General features: G+C 36.6%; 1 protein-coding gene across 1 annotated transcript; it reads left to right on the top strand.

The window, feature by feature from the left end:
* Positions 1-14,567: 14,567 nt before the first annotated feature.
* Positions 14,568-16,390, top strand: LOC138870520 (uncharacterized). Its single transcript, XM_070148331.1, has 4 exons — positions 14,568-15,010; positions 15,236-15,605; positions 15,810-15,938; positions 16,049-16,390. Exons 1-4 carry the CDS (start codon positions 14,568-14,570, stop codon positions 16,388-16,390), a joined length of 1,284 nt encoding a protein of 427 aa, XP_070004432.1.
* Positions 16,391-20,782: the final 4,392 nt, after the last annotated feature.

The raw sequence follows: 20,782 nt of genomic DNA on the forward strand, positions 1-20,782 counted from the left end.
CATCTAAGGTGAAAGTGTGGAAACCAGTTCCAACTGGTTTTGATGTTATGGGCTCATATCTTCTTTCTGGGATTGGTTCATCTGTCATGCCTTCTTGTTCCTCATCTACTTTAGATATTTCTAGGTCTCTTAGCTGGTTTACAAATATTGGGAGATTGTCGTCACCGGAAGAGTTTGTTGTGGATTCATTGCTTGATTAAGAGCTATCTTCCATTATTTCAATGTTTGATGAATTTAGAGATTCCGACCATAGGGTATCTTCTTCTGATATATTTCTTGGCTGGGAGACATAGAGTTCTGGAGCCTTCTGGCCAGAAATCATCCAATTTTCGGGGTTGGACCCTTTTGAACATTCACCATGATTTCGCCTTTTCTTGGTTTATTTTTGCGCCGCAAGACCATCTTTCCTTTCCCAAACCATTTTTGCAATATCAAACTCATGTTCTTCTTTTAATGGTTGGGTGAAAGAGATTGGATTTTGTGAGGTAGGTGGAAAAGTAGAAAATGTGCAGTCCAATTTAGGTGGGGAATATGCTTGTGGCGACATAGGGAAGAAGGTAGGTTTTGAAGGGAAAATTGGGGTCATTTGTGACTCAAAGTGGTCATTTCTCAAAAGTTGAATTTGTTCTTGGATGGAAATCATCACCTTTTGTTGTTGTAAAAATTGGAAAAGTAAGGTTCCTGGCAGACAAATTTCATATTGTAAATTTGCTAGCCTTAGTTTCAAGGCTTTGATTAGTCCTGCATGGTGAGACGATGTCTACTCTACCTTTTTCTCAATTGTTTCCACTTTTATCAGCACTTTATTTTGTGCATGGGCCACGTTCTTTATTGTGTTGTCGATGTTGTTCAGCACCTTGTTTTGGCAGATGGAGTTTTCTGATTGCCAGTTAATTGTTGCTTCGATGTCACTTGTTGGGGGTTGTTCTCCAGTAGGTAGCACTATGTTTTCCTCAGGAATTTTTGGATCATGGCTTATACCCTCTTTTTCAAAATGTGCAAGTGCAAGAAAATCTAGGGTATGCCTGGAGCTTGAAGGACTTAACATGAATATCCATGGCTGTGTGGGATTTGTGGTTTTTTGAGTAAGTGAAGTTTTAGGCTCAGGTGGCTCTTTTGATTCTGGGGTATGAGCTGATGGTGATTTGGATTTTGGTATGGTTTCACTATCCTCCCAGCTTGGAGTGAATGTTTTTGGTAATTTTGGCGATTCTTGGGGTATGTAACTGACAAGAAATTCATATTTTCCTGGACGACTTAATGAGCCAATTTAAGGGTCTTTACTTTCATATTTGGCTTGAAATTGCTTTTCAGTGGTTTTCCCTTTTTTCTTGGATTTTGGTTTGGTCTTGTTGAGGCTAGTGACGCAGATGGTGTTCATCATATTCTCCAATTGGGTCTTCTAAACTGTCTTGGCACTAGCAACCAAGATCCCAAGGGCAGTGTCCCGTAAAGGGGCATTTGAACCACCAAACTCTTTTTCCTTCTTTGTCAAAATATTGATACCAGTCATGTTCTTCCATGATGCTTTGTATATTCCAGAAGAACTCTCCGTCAGGTTAAGGGTATGTATTTGTTGTATCTTTGGGTTGAATCTTTTGGCAAGAGAAGATGGTTTTATTGGGTTTTTTGAGATGGGAATGGTCAAATCTTATGAAAACGGTTTTGTCACTTATTTTGGTAAAAGTTGGTTAACCAGATTGTAAAAATTTCTCTGGTTCTCTTAACTATTCATAAGTAGTGATCTAGGAATTAGGAAGAATTTTGACAAGCTCATCTCTGGAAATTTGTCTGGGTATTTGGGTGCACATGATGTTTCCTTTGGTAGCATTAATATTTAAGAGTAAAGCATTTTCTCCTCCAGGAAGGCAAAGATCGATGGCATGATTTTGGACTCGCCACTCTATTTGGTGATGAAGAGTGGCTTGGATGGAATCTTTGGCTTGAGGGGCTCCTTGGACTTGGACTTGGATTTTTAGTGCTTCGATTAAGTATGGATCATAAAGGGACATGTTGAAAATTGAAAAGATAGTTATGAAGACAATCCAAACATTCAGGGTAACTTCTACATTACCCAAATTTGCATGTTGGTGCTCCAAGTATCTGCTATCTAGGAAAAAAGCCTAGCTACAATAGGTTGACCTTTTCTTCCATTATATGTTAAAGCGATTCGGATAGCAGCAAAATGGATATTCATAAAACCATGATCTCTCCATTGTCTGGGAAAATCATCTGGGATTTGAAGGGTGATAAATTGTTCCTCTCGAGTGGCAAGAATAGGAAGCTGGTCAAGTTTTGAGGCAGCAACATATTCTTTGACTCCTTTTGGTCTGTGTTGGACTAAGGAACAAATTTGAGTCCACAGTGCAAATGATGTTTTGGCGAAAGCTGAGTAGGGGTTTATGAGGGGTAGTTTAGTGGAGGATACTTTTTGTTCATCGACCAGGATATCTACTTCATAGAGGTAATCATATTTTTTGGACAAGGTTTTATATAGAGTAGGGAACATATTCATTTTTGTAAGGGAGAGGATGACGGAAATGACTCAGACATATTTAGTACACTGTTCCTCCCTCCGAAAGGATGGGCTGGATCTGATACAACAGTATAAGGAACAAAGCAAGAGACTCTAAGAGAACAAACTAAATCATAAATACAAAAGTTTCCCTACAAAGGGGATGGCTTCAATAACCCATAAGGGACGGCTTGCCAAGCTGCACAAACAGTTAATTTGCTTATAGTCGCAAAATTTTTCCTACAAAGGGGCTGGATTCAACAACCCATAAGGGACGGTTTTCCAAGCTACATGACTCAGAAAACTTTTGTACTATAACCAATATTAGCTGTTTATAACTCAGAAAACTTTCATACTACAATAATCTAACTTTCTTAGAGTATTCTTATTCCATTTTCATACATGGACCGACCTTTCCATCCATTCACAAGAAAGAACAAGAGGGAAATTTAGAAAGCACTCATATGTAATATATCACAAAAGATTTACAAAGGTTACCAGATGATCTTACAACTACTACAAGGCCTCCTTTATATAGGACTAGGAGGTTACTACAAGACAAACATACATTATAAACCTATCTTACATGGGAAACTTGTCTACAAGTGGGTCCTTCTTGGCATGTGAAGGACTTTAGGAAAAACAACTAAAAAGATCTTGAAAACATGCGAAAGGGGTGAAATATACATGGTATAGCATGTGAAAGTATGCGGGGGCATGTGATGGCCTGTGAAAGTAGGGTATTACATGTGACGAAGCATGTGGAAGCATTTGAAAACAAGTGGAAGTGGGGACCGAATAGTATGGAAAGATGTGAAGATCTGTCTTGGCATGGGTAGATGAGTTTTGAGGGGGTTTTGGTAGGTAATGTAGGATTATGGTGGGATTAGCAGGGATTTAAATAATTATCCTTCATTGATTCTAGGGATGTCTTCTAGGCATCTTTTCAAAGACCTTGTGTAGTAACACCTGAAACTTGACATTCCTTCTTCGCTGTGTTCTTTCTCCTTTGGATTGAGAGATGTAATACGCACCCTTAATCTGGAAATGTCGTGAGTGGTCTTTTCTCGGATGACCTCGTATAGGGTTTGATATTCTTTTGCTGCTTCGCGGACTATTTTCCAGTGAGGATGAGTGCTGGTATAATTCCAGCTTGCCAAATATTTTGGCCATATCTCTCTCGGGATGCACCTATTTTGCTGGAAAAGGATTCTTTGTGCCTCACTATATTCTTCTTCCATTGATAAAATTGACACGGGAAATTTCCACCAGAACGATGCCTCTTCTTGCGCCTAGACTTTTCCATTAATAATCTTCACTTGCGTATGGAACATGAATACCTTTGCTGTGTAAGAATCATTGAAACATTTTATATAATATCTTCTAGGTTTGAACCATAGCAAAAATACTTTAAAAGCTGATTTAATGTTATCAAAATCCTTGAAGATGTTGCATTTGAATTCCATGAAAATATAATACTGATGGCATGGGTACTAGAAAAACCATAATAGTTCTCGTGAAAAATCCTTGGCTTGTACTATGAATATATGGCAGAATGGATATTCTGGATTGACCCTATAAGGCTTAAAAATGGATCCTCCATGTTGCCGGAAAACATGGAGCTCATAATAAGTTCTTCTTTCTATTATAATTGATGGATCAAAAGGATCTATGAGATTGAACAACTCCGGTGGATCATCCATTGGCTTTAATGAACTTGTGCCCGGTATATTGGTGAACATGAAGATGTGGCTGATTAGCTTTTGTTTTGACTTTATCTTCGCAGGGGAAAATCTCTTTGAGAATTCTTTCGTAGGTGACAAAAAATTTGCGAGAATATTATCCTTTTCTTTCAGGTGCTTGACTTGAAACTTGTATGGAGAGAACCATTGTGCCTACATGAGAAGCTGAGGATTAGTAATAATTTTTGCATTTATTTGGATCATCTTTGGGAAGGCCTTCATATCCATTTCTATCTGAAATTCTGTTTGTATTAGGAAAAAATTAAATTTCTTGATTCCATTCTTTACTGCAAGAATTTCCTTGAAAGTGGAGTGATAATGCTGCTCGACATCTTTGAACTTTCCGCTGGCATATCCGCATATGCTCCTCTGGCCATCTTTTTTTTTTCAAATAGAACGGCATTCCAATATTCATTGCGGGCATATGTTTGCAGTATCTTCTTACCATCTGAAGGGATGTAGAGGGACTTGATATTTTTAGGTATCTCCTTTATTTCCATGACTGCTTCATCTTGTTTCTTTCCCCATGATGGAGCATTTTTCTTGAGTATCTCTGTGAGCAGAGAAATGCATGTAGAGATCTTTGGGATGAAATCTCTTACATAATTTATGACACCCAAGAACTGTTGTATCTGCTTTGTTGTGAGGATGGTATCTGGAAACCTGAGTAGTTCCTGACATATATGGGGTCCTGGACTATATGCACCTTGGACAAAATGTATTCTGAGAAAATCAATCTCTTTTTGAGAAAGAACCATCTTTTTTGTTGAGAGCATGATTCCGTACTGTGCTACCAATGCCTCAAATTGACGAAGCAAGTTGACATGTTCCTCCAATGTATCAGTAAATAACAGGATGTCATTAATGTAAATTAAGGAGGTATGGAGGATGGGTTGAAATATTTTTATCATGGCTTTTTGGAATAAAGATGTTGCAGTTTTTAATCCGAAGGGTATGACTTTTCATTGGAAGTGATGATAAGGGATGCAAAATCCCGTTTTGGGTCTTTCTTCATGGTGGATTCCCAATTGCCAAAATCCAGATTTTAGATCAAACTTGGAAAAATATTTGGCCTTGTCTAAGTGGGAGAAAAGAGTGAGTTTATTTGGGATAGGGAATTTATCATCTTGGAGGAAGTGGTTAAGTGGCTTATAGTTAATAACTAACCAGAGTTTTCCTATTGTCTGCTCAGCTCTTTTGTTGACATAAAATGCTTCGCATGCCCATTGTGAATTTGATGGCTCTATTAGATCAAATGTTACACCCCGTAGTATTACGTTGATGTTATGCTATGTAGAAATATATTACGATGATGTTACGCCGTGCAGTATTACATTACGATGATTTTACGCTTTGCATTATTGAGTTATGACAATATTGCACCCAGCAGTATTATATTACGGTGTTACGACAGTATTGCACCCATCAGTATTACATAACGGTGATATCACACTTCATAGTATTAAGTTACGACGATGTTGCACCCTGAAGTATTGTACGTTAAATTTGTCGTAAGGTAATTGACATCAATCCAAGTAAAATATTATTTGGAGATTATAAGGTTTATGCTATTTCACAAGCGATTAGTAAATTCATGAAGGTGAAAGGGGGAGCAAGTCAAAGAAAATGAATTTGTCCAAGTTTGGCATTTTGGGGTAAAATACGGCCCAAGCTAAAATACCTGGTATTTATGGACTAGTGTCATATGAGGTACCACATGAGCATACTAGTAAGGTGTATAAGGTATGTTTAAAGTGAGTAATATTTTAAGTAAGTAAGAATAATTTTTAATTTTGCGGGTAATTGATTAATTATCGGGTAACGGGATATTACATAATTAATTGGGGATATATTTGGATAAGATTAATCCTTTTCCCTCAAAAACGTGGCAGAAAGCCGTAAAATAAGAAGAATGACTCTTAGTCATTCTATCATTAGGTGGCTATCTTCTAAGTTAATAGGAATTTAATGAATATAGACTTACTACAAGTCTTGTTTCCAATTTCATTTTTGGATAACAATCAGAACTTCCATTTTCCTTTCCATATCATTTCTCCTAGATTCAAACACTTCAAGAATAGTAGCAAAACTCAATCCACAAAGGCTCCAACGAAAATTCTTGCACAAAACAATTCCAACGAGAATTGTTAGAATCGTAGCAACGTAAAATTTTGCGGTTCTAAAAGAGTATGGTGCAATCTTCTCCAAGAATATAATACGGAGTTTTCCCTACTCTAGATATGTTAAGGCTATCCCTTCTTTCTTTTGGCATGATCCATACGATACGAACGAATCTTGCAAATGCACAAATTCCATGAATGACTCTATTCATAGAAGTATTAGAGATATCTATGTTCTTGAATTTCCATGTGTCATAATATTTTATCAGTTGTTCATGGGTCTCAGAAAAATACGAAAGTTGAAAAGAGTTTACTTTACGATATTACTCAAAAGCAAAATTATTTTATGACATTCCAAAAGATTTTATTAATGTTTTTTTCATGCATTTCATTCATGTACATTGACCCATGACCAGATGGCGTTATATACATGTATATATATGTATTGTATGTATATGGGACATGGAAAAGGTTATGGCGTTATATACGCACCACCACCTGATCAGCTGGTATACATTGATGATTTTGCCCACAGTGGCCGATGACGTTATGAAACATGTACCTATGCACGACACGACATTCATACGCATATGCATGATGTTAAAAGTAATTTATGATTTACAGAGTTATCCAGACTTACAGGTTGAGTCAATTACTCTATATTTCTTCCATGTCTGTTATGTACTTATTTATGTTCCTTACATACTCGGTACATTTTTCGTTCTAACGTCCCTTTTGCCTGGAGACACTGCGTTTCATGCCCGCAGGTCCCGATAGACTGGTTGAGAGCCCTCCAAGTAGGCTATCAGCTCAGTGGAAGATGTTGGTGCGCTCCATTTGCTTCGGAGTTACTTGTTTGGTTAGTATAATTTAGACGTGTATTGATTATTATGGCGGGACTCTGTCCCGACCTTTATGACATTTATGTACTCTTAGAGGCTTGTAGACATACGTCCTTTACGTGAAAGATTGTACGGCCTTGTCGGCCTATGTTTTGAGTTTATAAATGATTATGTTGGCCTATTAGGCCGGTATGTCACGTGTATATGATGATGTAATAAGAAAGATAAGTTACGTTGGTACTTGATTGAGTAAGGTACCAGGTGACCATCACGGCCCATCGGTTTGGGTCGTGACAAAAGTGGTATCAGAGCAGTTCTGTCCTAGGGAGTCTACAAGCCGTGTCTAGTAGAGTCTTGTTTATGGGTGTGTCGTGCACCATACTTATAAATAGGATGCTACAGGGCATTTAGGACTGTCGCTCTTTCTTCTTACTCTAGATCGTGTGGTATAGCTCACTTATAAGAATTCAAGTCCCGAACTTCTATTCGTAATAAGATGATGCCTACATTTAGAAAGACGATCGATAAGAGGTATAGCTGTGGAATTATTGATTTAGAGGAAGTCGATTTTGCATCTTGCTTATGATAAGTAAATGTGAGGTCTTTAGCAAATCATGGGTGAATTGAAAGGTGTAAGCTCCCTGATAAGAAGCCTTAAGTAAAGAATGCCTATCCACATTTATGGTGAAAGACAACGAGAGATTCAGAAAATAAATACAAGTTTCATTAAGCAAAGGAAGTAACATGAAAAAGGGTACGAGGCACCCAATTAATGAAGATTATCAGTATTACAGTTCCGGTAGAATAATACAAGCATTGTGAGTTACACTCAATAGTAACAGAGGTATGTATAATTGGCCACATCCATCTCAATTATACCATATTGGTGGCTAACATGTGTAGATTAAGAAGAGGACGGGATATCACGATCCAGATGGGGTTAAGGTGGCCCAAAATAGTGAATGGATTGTTTGCTTTAGTTGACATTTCTGGAGGATATTGCAAATGCGCTAATAGATCTCCTCGTGAGTCACCTAGATGGTGCATCCTAAAATATTAAAGCTAGATATGAGCACTGGAAGCCTTGAAGGAATAAATATTACCTTAGTGTGGCTCCCACCCCCAGTAAAGAAAAAATGTTAGGCAATTGGAAGAGCCAAGGGATGGAGCAGGGGGAGCCAAAAGCAAAAGAATGTTTTGTTCGAGTTTTCAGAGTAAAACAGTAGACATAGATAATTAGCGGGAGATAAGAAGAGAGTTAATAAAGCATTATGAGTAAGATGTGATACACGGATGACAACGGTAGGTCAAAAAAATGATGACAGTATTACAGAGATTACAGTCAAGTGAAGGAAAAGACAAAAGATGACAGGCCTTGAGACAATAAAAGGATATAGACCATAAAGTCATATCCTCATTTCGAGAAATAAATTCGCAACTCTAACGTGATTAACAGAAGAAAAAATTAGACACCAGATTAATAGAAATTAATATGGACTGGTGAATAAGATAAACTAAATATGAATTAGGGACTGAGTGATTTGATAATAGTCAGCATCATGAGAATTTCAGATCGCGTTCCGCCAATAATAGGACGGACAACAGAAGAAGATTCATAAGAAATTAAGAGAATGGTCATTCAGGAAGACACTTCCCTAAAGCAAGCAATGTTAGAAAAGTTAAGCTTAAGGGACTGTAATTAAGTGTCACCCTCGCGAGTAAGGGAATTTGTCATCCTTGGTATAGAAGGATTGCCGCAAGGCGAGTAAGGATCATTGACGTAACGACGCCAAAGATGAAGAGGTAAAACATCTATAGGTAGATCCTCGTGGATTCAATTCTTAGTACACCCCTAAAGGGGGGAATATGGAGTGATGTGGTATTAAATCAGAATAAAGTGGTTCTAGTGACTATGGAATGGTAAAGGAAGAATGCGATAAATGAAAGAGGAATGAGATGACACTTATCCAAATCTTATAGATACACAACGATTCCAGAATATTGTGCATGCACGACGTCAAGGAGAGAAAGTAAAGGTTCCTGCCAGCGCTGTTATTAATAAATAAGGAACCAATGCGAGACATAAGTTAAGACAAAGGAAATAACCCAAGAAAGATTACGAGGAATATTGATATGAGAATGGGCTAACGAGTAGTTAGTAATTGGTCAGGAATATCCCAGTTATGGCTAAACAGGAGGTTACAGATGAGTCATCAAATCGTGTAAGATAAACATAGTAGAGCCCAACATAGCGAATTCAACCTCGAAGAATATCATTATAATACTTGAGATATATTCAAATAAGAGTCAGGGTAGTTAAAGTTACCGTATGAGTGTTACAGGGATAAAAGAAAGTTCCACTGGGAAGGCAGTCGAAATATCAGTTTAGAAGCAACCATACAAGCACAAGGGCATGGAAATAAGCAACTGCGGATGATTATAGGCAAGTAAGGACATCAAAAAGGTCCATAATAAGCTCACAACTTTACGATAGTCAAGGGTTCTCCCTGAGTACTACAACGAAAGACTAGCTGAGGAGATAAGAAAGAAGGCTTCAACTTAAGCACAATATCCTAAAAAGGAAATGGTCGTGTAACAATAATCTCGCAACAACATTGTAAGCATTCCAAAGGAAAAGTGGCACCTACCATGGCTAATGAACGGGAAGTTAATAGTAATATTCAAGATCATATGAGTTGTATGAAAAATCAGGCAAGTGTGGGCACTAAGATAAGCTAAGTATGGACGCAATAAGGTGGCAAAAAGACCAGGAAAAGTAATAGCTTACATTGAAAGAAAGCTAAGATGGAACGAAAGAATTATTCGATCAATGATTCAGAGTTAGTACGTTATGGATACACTCAAGATTTTGGAGTATTATCCAGGCAACATATTAATTGACAACCATACAACCATAGAAGACTCAAGTATAAGTTAAAAGAAAGAATTGAGCCCAGGGCATAAACAAAGGATTGAATTGTTAAATGATTGTATAATGGATGTTCCATAACACCCATGAAAGGCTAAGGTAATAACTGATACCATGAGCCACAGATCGGAAGATAGCTTAAGCCTACGTAAAGGCTTATCAGAAGGAAGAGGAAACTAAAGAATTACATCAACCAAGTAAATCAGGAGTCTGATTATTGGACTAGAAATATTATAGAAGTTGTGCTTGAGAACATGATAGAATCACTCTTAATATCAGATGTTAAAGAGAAATAACACAACAACCATAATATATAATGGCTCTACAAGGAAGCTAGTTAGAAGAAGTACCAACCTCATAAGAAGTTATTACGAAGCTCCTACCGGATTGTGTATGTACCAGAGGTACGAGTATTATAATAGAGCTTCAAGTTACGGACATGAATTACACCTAGGTTAAAGGGAGGTCAGGAAAGAGATAGAAGATACGATGTGAGATTTTAAGGTAAGTAAGGTAAAGGTGAACAACGTACGAGATACTCAAGGCAGAAGATCATGAATAGTCCATACTTCGGATAGAAGGCTATAAGCCTGGGGATACAATAGCCAGGAATAATAGCGACATCATCGGCGACATGTTTTCCAGCCTATGATTTCTAAGTACTGAGAAATCTATCTAAGAGAGTAGAGAAAAGTTGGAGACGATGTGACTTCTTGCTTGATGTTCCAGAATAACATAAGGAAATCTATGGTGCAAGCAAGTTGAAGGAATGTTTTTAAATGGATATGTATAGGTCACAAGCTAAAGTATGGTGGAGTGACAAAGTTTTAAGAAAACATGAGTAAGGATGAGGAAAGGCAAGTGAAAAGGTGACGAGAATGGATAAGTCTTTAGGATTAAGCCCATGAAAACAAGAAGAGAAGACAGTTTCTCTATGTTATACAAAGCTCACTATAGTCTTAATGAAATCAAATGAGTCTAAGATTAATAGCATTTAGAAGGAATGAAATGCTGACCTGGTAATAAAATGAGGGTATAATTGTGACATATAAAAAATGATGTTTGGGACTTCGTTTCAATGATGATTTGAAGGAAAAAAAAGAAGAGAAGGAGAAAAGATTTCATTGGCGGACGAAATTAGGATACCCCCATAAAGTGATTCACATTGAGACACTATGAAATACGATTATGGGAATCACTTCGAATATTCCTTGAGGTAACGTAAGCCCTAGGGGGAAAGTATTACATTAGAAGTTTCAAGTTATCAGTGGTATATTGTAGATCAATATTGAGGTGAATCAATAATGGATGGACAAAAGTCACAAAGTATGAGATGAGATTAGGCCGTCATTCTAAAGATGAGCAGTAATGAGGAAGCATTAAAGGACTTCAATTTATACATATGGAATAAGCAATGAGAGTAAGCTGGATTTTGTAGCAGACCTCAGCAACGATAAATTAAAGTAAGAGTTATGGAAGTAAATTCATACGGATGGCTAAACGGACCTATGCAATGAGATATAGCAATATTCATGAATTCAACAAAGTACCGAGCGAAGAACTTCAGTATACTCATATATACCCAAAGGGACATCTTATAAAGCTCTACATATGAAGCCTAGAGATTGGGCACACTTACAAGGTCAAAATTGTAAAGGCTGCATTATGAAAGGTAGCAATAGTTACGAGATTGGAAGGATTCACCGACTACAAGTTGTGGTGTGAAAAGGAGGCCTAAGGGGGGAATGCCATGGACCTTGGACTCATTCACAGAACAGTTGCATACATGAGAAGGGAATTTCTAAAGTATTCGGAAGATATAAGTTATGAAAATGATAAGTGCATCAGTCAACATTCGAGGACAAATGTTCCAAAGGGGGGAATAATGTTATGCCCCGCAGTATTATGTCGATGTTATGCTCTGCAGTAAAATATTACGATGATGTTACACCTTGCAGTATTATATTACGATGATGTTACGCTTTGAAATATTAAGTTACGACAGTATTGCACCCAGCAGTATTACATTACGGTGATCTCACGCTTCGTAGTATTAAGTTACGACGATGTTGCACCCTGAAGTATTGTACGTTAAATTTGTCGTAAGGTAATTGACATCACTCCAAGTAATTGATTCTTTGGATATTATAAGGATTATGCTATTTCACAAGCGATTAGTAAATTCATGAAGGTGAAAGGGGGAGCAAGTCAAAGAAAATAAATTTTGTCCATGTTTGGCATTTTGGGGTAAAATATGGCCCGAGCTAAAATACCTGGTATTTATGGACTAGTGTCATACGAGGTACCACATGACCATACTAGTAAGGTGTATAAGGTATATGAAAAATGAGTAATAATTTAAGTAAGTGGGAATAATTCTCAATTTTGTGGGTAATTGATTAATTACCAGGTAACGGGACATTACCTAATTAATTCGGGATATATTTGGATAAGATTAATCACTTTCCCTCAGAAACATGGCAGAAAGACACAAAATAAGAAGAATGTGTCTTAGTCATTCTATCATTAGGTGGCTATCTTTTAAGTTAATAGGAATTTAATGAATAAAGACTTACTACAAGTCTTGTTTCCACTTTTATTTTTGGACAACAATAAGAACATCCATTTTCCTTAACATATCATTTCTCCTAGATTCTAACACTTCAAGAATAGTAGAAAAACTCAATCCACAAAGGCTCCAACGAAAATTCTTGCACAAAACAATTCCAACGAGAATCGTTAGAATTGTAGCAACGTAAAATTTTGCGGTTCTAAAGGAGTACGGTGCAATCTTCTCCAAGAATATAATACGGAGTTTCCCCTACTCCAGATATGTTAAGGCTATCCCTTCTTTCTTTTGGCATGATCCATACGATACGAACGAATCTTGCAAATGCACAAATTCCATGAATGACTCTATTCACAGAAGTATTAGAGATATCTATGTTCTTGAATTTCCATGTGTCATAGTATTTTATCAGTTGTTCATGGGTCTTAGAAAAATAAGAAAGTTGAAAAGAGTTTACTTTATGATATTACTCAAAGGCAAAATGGTCTTATGATATTCCAAAAGATTTTATTAACGTACTTTTCATGCATTGCATTCATGTACATTGACCCGTGTCCAAATGGAGTTATATACGCGTATATATGTATGTATATATATGTATATGGGATATGGGAAAGTTTATGGCGTTATATACGCACCACCACCTGATCAGCTGGTATACATTGATGATTTTGGCCACAGTGGCCGATATGATATGATGGAATGCCCTTAGAGGCTGATGACGTTATGAAACATCTACCTATGCACGATATGATATTCATATGCATATGCATGACACTAAAAGTAATTTATGATTTATAGAGTTATCCAGATTTACAGGTTGAGTCAATTACTCTATATTTCTCCAGTAGGTAGCACTATATTTTTCTTGGGAATTTTTGGAGCATGGCTTATACCCTCTTTTTGGAAAAGTTGAAGTGTATTAGAATCTTGGGTATGGCTGGAGCTTGAAGGACTTAACATGAATCTCTGTGATTGTGTGAGATTTGTGGTTTTTTTAGTTGGTGAAGTTTTAGGTTCAGGTGGCTCATTGGATTTTGGGGTATGAGCTGATTGTGATTTAGGTTTGGTGTAGTTTCACTATCCTCCCAGCTTGGAGTTAATTTTTCTGGTAATTTTGGTCATTCCTAGGTTTTGTAACTGACAAGAAATTCATATTTACCTGGACGGCTTAATGAGCCAATTGAAGGGTCTTTACTTTCATATTTGGCTCGAAATTGCTTTTCAATGGTTTTTCCTTTTTCCTTGGATTTTGGTTTGGTGTTGTTGAGGCCAAATCTTTCCCAGTGACGCAGATGGTGCTCATCATATTCTCTAATTGAGTCTTCTAATAATCTTGGCAATGACAAACAAGATCCCAAGGGCAGTGTCCCGTAAAGGGGCATTTTAACCACCAAAATCTTTTTCCTTCTTTGTAAAAATATTGACACCAGTCATGTTCTTCCATGATGCTTTGTATATTCCAGAAGAACTCTCTGTCAGGTTCAGGTTATGTATCTATTGTATCTTTGGGATGAATCATTTGGCAAGAGAAGATGGTTTTACTGTGTTTTTTGGGATGGGAATGGTCAAAGCTTATGCAAACGGTTTTGTCACTTCTTTTGGTAAAAGTTGATTCACCAGATTGCAGAGATTCCTCCGATTCTCTTAACTTTTCATAAATTTTGATCCAGGAATCAGGAAGAATTTTGACAAGCTTATCTCTGGAAATTTGTCTGGATATTTGGGTACACATGATGTTTCCTTTGGTAGCATCAATATTTAAAAGTAAAGCATTTTCTCCTCCGAGAAGGCAAAGATCTATGGCATGATTTTGAACTCGCCACGACCCTAACTTTGTTCCCTTCTCCATGCCCGTAAATGTCCCTAAGATCAAGCACCTTGCGTATGCTGATGACATTGTTATTTTCTGTAGTGGTAGTTCTAAGTCTATCAAGTTAGTTATGAATGTTATTGACAAATATGAAAGAAGTTCCGGTCAAATAGTTAATAGGGATAAAAGTTACTTCTTAACTACTCCTAATACTATTCCCACTATAATTAAAAGGATTAGGAAATGCTCTGGCTTTATGGATAATAATTTTCCTTTTACTTATCTTGGTTGTCATGTGTATGTGGGTAGGAAGAACATTGTCTTTTTTGATAACATGATAAGAAAAATTGTGAAAAGGCTTAATGATTGGCAAGAAAAAATGTTGTCTCATGGGGGTAAGGTTACTCTTATTAAGAGTGTTTTTCAGTTCATTCTAGTGTACACTCTTTCTTCTATGACTCCCCCTAAGGGAGTTTTGAGGTTAATTGAGAAAAATTTCGCTAATTTCTTCTGGGGTTCCTCTAAGGATCATAAAATATATTACTAGAGTTCTTGGAATCATCTCGCTCATCATTTTGACGAAGGAAGCATTGGCATTAGGAAAATGAAAGACATTTGTAACATGCTAGCTATGAAAAGGTGGTGGGGGATAAGGTCCACATAATCTCTCTTGGCTACTTTCATTAGAAATAAATATTGTGTTAGATCTCATCTTAGCTCTAAAAAGATTGCTCCAGGTAACTCCCATGCTCATGTTCTAAAAATGAGAGACATTGCAGAAAATCATATTGTGCAGCAGGTTAACTATGGCTCTAGTAACTTCTGGTGCGATAATTGGTCCCTTAATGGCCCTCTGGCAAACCTGCTCCCTGACAATCCAACGAATTCCAAACTTCTTATAAGGGCATTCATATCTAATGGACAATGGAATACAAATAAATTGAAGGAGCTCCTACCAGATCAACTGGTGCAACAAATCCAAATTATTCCTATTGGCAATCAAAACAAGGATGATCAAAATTTTTGGGCTTTCTCAGATAATGGAAAGTTCACAAACAATAGTGCATGGAAACTAGTAAGGAATTATAACTAAAAAGTTCAATTTATAGATAAGTTATGGAACTCAACTATTCCTTTTAAAATGTCCTACCTGATGTGGAGGTTATACATAGCAAACTCTCCTTTGATGATGTGATTATTAAATTTGGTAAACAAATAGTTTCCAGATATAACTGTTTTAGTAATCCTAATTCCAATAATATTAATCATGTTTTTGTAGAGGGTCAAATTGCTAGTTACATTTGGAATCTCTTTGGAAATGCCCTTGGCATACATCACCACCCTTACACTATTAGATATATTATTAACCAATGGTGGATATCAAAGGGCTCCAATGATGTCCACAGACGTGTGTTAAATATTACCTGTATTATTATTTGTTGGTTTCTTTGGAAAGAATTTTGTGCTTGCAGGTATGGAGATCAAAAAACTTTCAACAAGTATAGACTTAAGCAATAGATAACTTGGAGCATTGAAGTTGCGGGCAACAAAGCATATCCTAATAGTGGCCTAAAGCTCCCTAGGAATTCTTTCTGTGATACTCTTAAAAGGCGTAGACCTGGGTACAAAAGTTTCATGGTTCGATGGCTTAATCCAGATAGGGGTTGGGTTAAGTTAAACACTGATGGGAGCTTTCTTCAGAGGGAAGTAAAAGCAGGTGTAGGAGGCGTGGTTAGAGATGAATATGGAGACATTATCATGGAATTTTCTACTCCAGCGGCTACCCAGAATCATAATGTAGCAGAGGCCCAAGCAGCTCTGTGTGGTCTCAATTGGTGCAAACAAAATGGCTTTAGTTAGGTGAATCTTGAATTGGATTCTTTATACATTATAGAGATCCTCCGTAAAGATGGTGACACAAATTATAAACCCAACCATATTGTGAATAAGATTAAAAACACTATCAGCATGCTTAATATTCAGATCAAACATTGCTACAGAGAGGCAAATCAACTGGTTGACAGTTTGGCAAAGAGGGCAGTCGATTTGCAGCAATCAGCTTATTTCGAATCGAACTTCTGAGACAAGAAAAAGGACTATTTTTTCTTGACAAACAGGAGTTTCCTTGTATAAGAAACAAATACGATAAGGCTAATTTCTTTGTTAGTTAGTATGTTTTTTTGTTGAGGAGGCGAACTATGTTTTAATCGCCTATTTCTCATTATTTTTGAAGGGTCATCTCTACCCTTGTGTTGTATATTCAAACTATATTTTTAGCTAATACAACACCCCATGTATACTGGAAAATTTCATAAAAGAAATTAGGTGACAATCCATTGTAGACTATTTTCACAGTAAATCCACTTCATCTAATCTAAGAAATATTGATCAAGAATCATGAAGATTTCAAAGGATACAAATAAGCTTGAAAAGTACTTTATCGTGCGACCAGAGAAAATAAGAACAACACCTGCCCCAAATCCAAGCAAATGATTGAAACTCTTAGTCTCTTTGACAGTCATAAGCTGCAAAAGAAATCATCTAAAACATCAATGGTAGGTTCAACAACAGTGATTTTCCCACTAAAGCTCAAGGGCAATGATTATATAGACAGAGAAATCTGTTGACGATCATATTATAACTTGCAAGCACTATAGCCAGAAGGGTAAATAACAGGAATAAATTTTTTACACATTCTGTATGACCAACTACAACTGAAAAAAAAGCAGACAAGACATAAAACAATGATGAAATGCTTCTACCATTTTTTAACACTTAGTGAGCACTACTGCAAGCTAAATTAGATAGAGTTGGAACAATATTTTAGAATTTCACCCTTTTGCTATACCAGCAAATTCCCTCCTTCCCTCCTCTCCGCACCCCTGGGATGTATCAAAAGAAAAAGCAAAGAAAAGGAATAATTTTTCTTCTCATGCATTCTAAAACATGTATATAGATTTTACGTAGAAAAATGTAAAGCTGGGCAATTGAAAATAGAATTAATAAAGGCAATATAAGAAGGAAACAGCTCATTAAGCGCATAGTCAATCATACAGCTTTTGATAACATCATCTGAAGTAACTGTCCCTTATGACTGTTGTTATCTAATTAGGCCTTCATTGAGTACCAATTTATTTTGACTCGTTTCAGCGCATTACTTCTTATCAATTAGACATATTAGATAAAAGTAGCAATCGATCTGTCGATCATTATTACCTTTGCAATAAAAAATTTAAAATGCAAAAATATAGTGAAGGTGGAGATATTGTATGTAAAATGCTTTAATAATATATAAGAGGAATTCACATGACGACATCATGTGTATATAGTGCAACTCATTTGATTAACAAATATATAGATATTCTTTCATGAAATCCCTCTCAAAGTAAGATATCTTGATTGTTTTTGCATAAGGAAGTTAATTGACGATAAATTATCTTTTGAGATGACCAGAGCAACTCGCACTCTTTCAAATTACCAGCCAAAATCTGATGTTTCTCAATATTCTCTTAGTGTAACTCATATGAAAAATAATATACCATATCTATTTTCTTCCTCAGTATGAAGAGAGTGAAAGGGAAAAAGTCGTAGAACTTTCCCATTATCATCAAAGAAGTTATAGAGACTCTATTGTTTGATTTTAGCGTTGTTTCTAGTTAAATAAATGACTGTAGAGTATGAAGTCATCACGCTGCATTTTTATATATGGTTCAAAAAGAATTTTGCATAAAATCTTACACTTTTGAACAATATGTATTTTTAAGTCTCGCTCCGACCAGGGAGAACACTATTAATTTATAGCCCATGGGACATGTTCATAAAGTTCCCATTTTGTTTTTCTCCTCTTCTTCCATTTGGCATCCAAAACAAAAGCAAATGAAGAGAGTTACAATGTCATTCAGTCAGCTTCTTTAAAGTGATCTGTTAGGCTAAAAAGCTCTGAACTAGTTTTGAGATTTTTTTATTTGTTTTATGCATCCTTCTTCTTACCTAAAGACTCTATCATCGGCCCTTGAAATTTGGTATTGGAATGGAAACCCGTTGGATACTCAACAGCGGAAGAAAAAACAATCTATTTCTCGTCTGTATCATGAGACATAAGTATGTAGAAAATTTTATTGTAAATCATAAATACTACTGATATTCAAGTGATTTTTAGCAATGAAATACTCTACGAAGTGAAGAAATATGAAGGAAAGGCATGCATATAGGACAAAGGAGCTTACTGATGTTCAATCCGCAAGTGCAGAACAATTTGAAGCAAAGCAGGTGTAGCGAGTTTAGAGTTTAAAAACACAATTTTACCACTCGATTTAACACACACATGCCATAGGATTGAAAAGTTATAAATCATATAGAGAACCCAAAAGAAGATAAGGCAAAAATTTGAAAAGAAAAAGGATATGGAGAAAATCAGAGGCAAAACATGAGAAGAGAACCTACAAGAATTACTGAATTTCAAAATCGAAAGTAACAATAGTGAAGAGAACCTAGAAGAAACCAAAATGAAAAAAGAACAAAGGAGAAAGTAGAAAAAAGATATGTGCAAAATTGATTGAAAGCATACATGCTAGATTTGTGCACGAAGAGAATCAAGAAGAATATCGGAGAATCACTTTGAAATCTGAAAGAATAAACATAGAAATTAAAGAAAAACCTAATACTCCTTATGTTGTCTGCTCAAAATACACCCGGAGCCATTTTTGTATAGACAAATCTACCACGTATATGATATTGTAAGAAGTGACGCGAAATGACTAATACCTCAAGCTTTATAAAAATAACTTGAAACACACAGGTCGAAACCTGATCGTTTCTAATATATAATAATATCTATATTTATTTTATATATTATTATATCCGCACGATCCAATAGAATAAAGGAAACTCTACAAACTCTGATCAACGACTACTACATAGGATTAATACTCAAAGAAGGCATAATTTCCACTAACAGTCAAGTATTCCGCCAAAAATCAAAGTAATAAAGCTCGGTCCTTTAAAATCCTTTATGTATTTTCAATTATGGATCCAAGTAATTTACTAGCAAGTTGGATGCAAATAATACAAGTAATTCATGGTGAAGTCCTATGTCTATCCGGTCATCAGCATGAATTTAGCTATGTATGCACTCCCGTCACATCGTGCATACGTAGCATCCACAATCATTACTAAATAATTATTTAACTCACCTACTGAGATAATTTCCTCTTACAAGGTTAGGCAAGAGACTTACTTCATTTTCAAGTCCTCTTTCTGGTCTACAATTTACACTAATATCCTCAAATCGGTGCCGCACAATCCGAAACTATCCAAATATTATACAAGCTAACAATATATGCTCAAAAGTTTATGATTAACTATTAGTGTAATTACCAACCCAAATTGGAAGATTTCTAAAATTCGCCCCAGGCCCACTTGCCCAGATTCTAAAAGTTTTTGTCAATAAATGTTCCCTATAACCTCACGAACACAAATATATAATTTTTACTCAATTCCTTAATTATTTTCGTGGTCTATTCCCCTTTTTATCAAGACCTAGATTTTTCAATAAAATCCTATAAGTTCCATGGTTTACATGTTAAAATATACCCATAATCCGGGTATTAAACTCACAATAAGTAGTAACACCTAACTTACAATGCTAGGTGAAAAATTCCTCTCCAAGAGCTCCACAATCGGCTAACCCAAATTCAAATGAGAGAAAACAAGACAAAGTCCCGATTTAAAACAAGATTTTGTCCAACTGACCCTTCTTCGCGATCGCAAAAAGGTGCCTCGCGATCGCGTAGGGTAAGCTTGCTTAGGCCCTGAAAATCTTCATCGCGAACGCGAGGGCAGTATCGCAATCATGAAGACTTTCCCCGCCTGAGCATCACGAAAGCGATGATACCTTCGTGAACGCAAATGGTAATGGGTGCTGACCCCTCCCAGGCCCTTTACCTCTACTCAAATGCGGGCCCATTCACTCGAACACGAAGGCCACAGGTCCCAGACCTTTGTGAACGCAGTCTGTGGATTGCGAATGCGAAGAGTAAATGCCTAGTCCCTTAATTCCTTCTCTGCGAATGCGGCTCAACCTCCACGTACGTTTGCGAAGAAGGAAACCAGAACTAGCAACAACAGAATTTTAGACGAAGCTCTGGGTGGTCTGAAATTCACCCGAGCCACACGGGATGTCGTCCAACTGCACCAACAAGTCCATAAACATAATAGGACCTACTCAAACCCTTGAACATGTAAAACAACATA

Source organism: Nicotiana sylvestris, chromosome 6 (assembly GCF_000393655.2).
Source record: "Nicotiana sylvestris chromosome 6, ASM39365v2, whole genome shotgun sequence".
NCBI classification, from domain to species: Eukaryota; Viridiplantae; Streptophyta; class Magnoliopsida; order Solanales; family Solanaceae; genus Nicotiana; species Nicotiana sylvestris.

Bases quoted from the DNA above. Each gene is read 5' to 3' on its own strand.
- LOC138870520 (XM_070148331.1), top strand. From the start codon at position 14,568: ATGCCCGTAAATGTCCCTAAGATCAAGCACCTTGCGTATGCTGATGAC. The intron at 15,606-15,809 runs GTAAGGAATTAT...ATGTTTTTGTAG, and splicing joins ACAATAGTGCATGGAAACTA to AGGGTCAAATTGCTAGTTAC. The intron at 15,939-16,048 runs GTGTGTTAAATA...CTTAAGCAATAG, and splicing joins CTCCAATGATGTCCACAGAC to ATAACTTGGAGCATTGAAGT.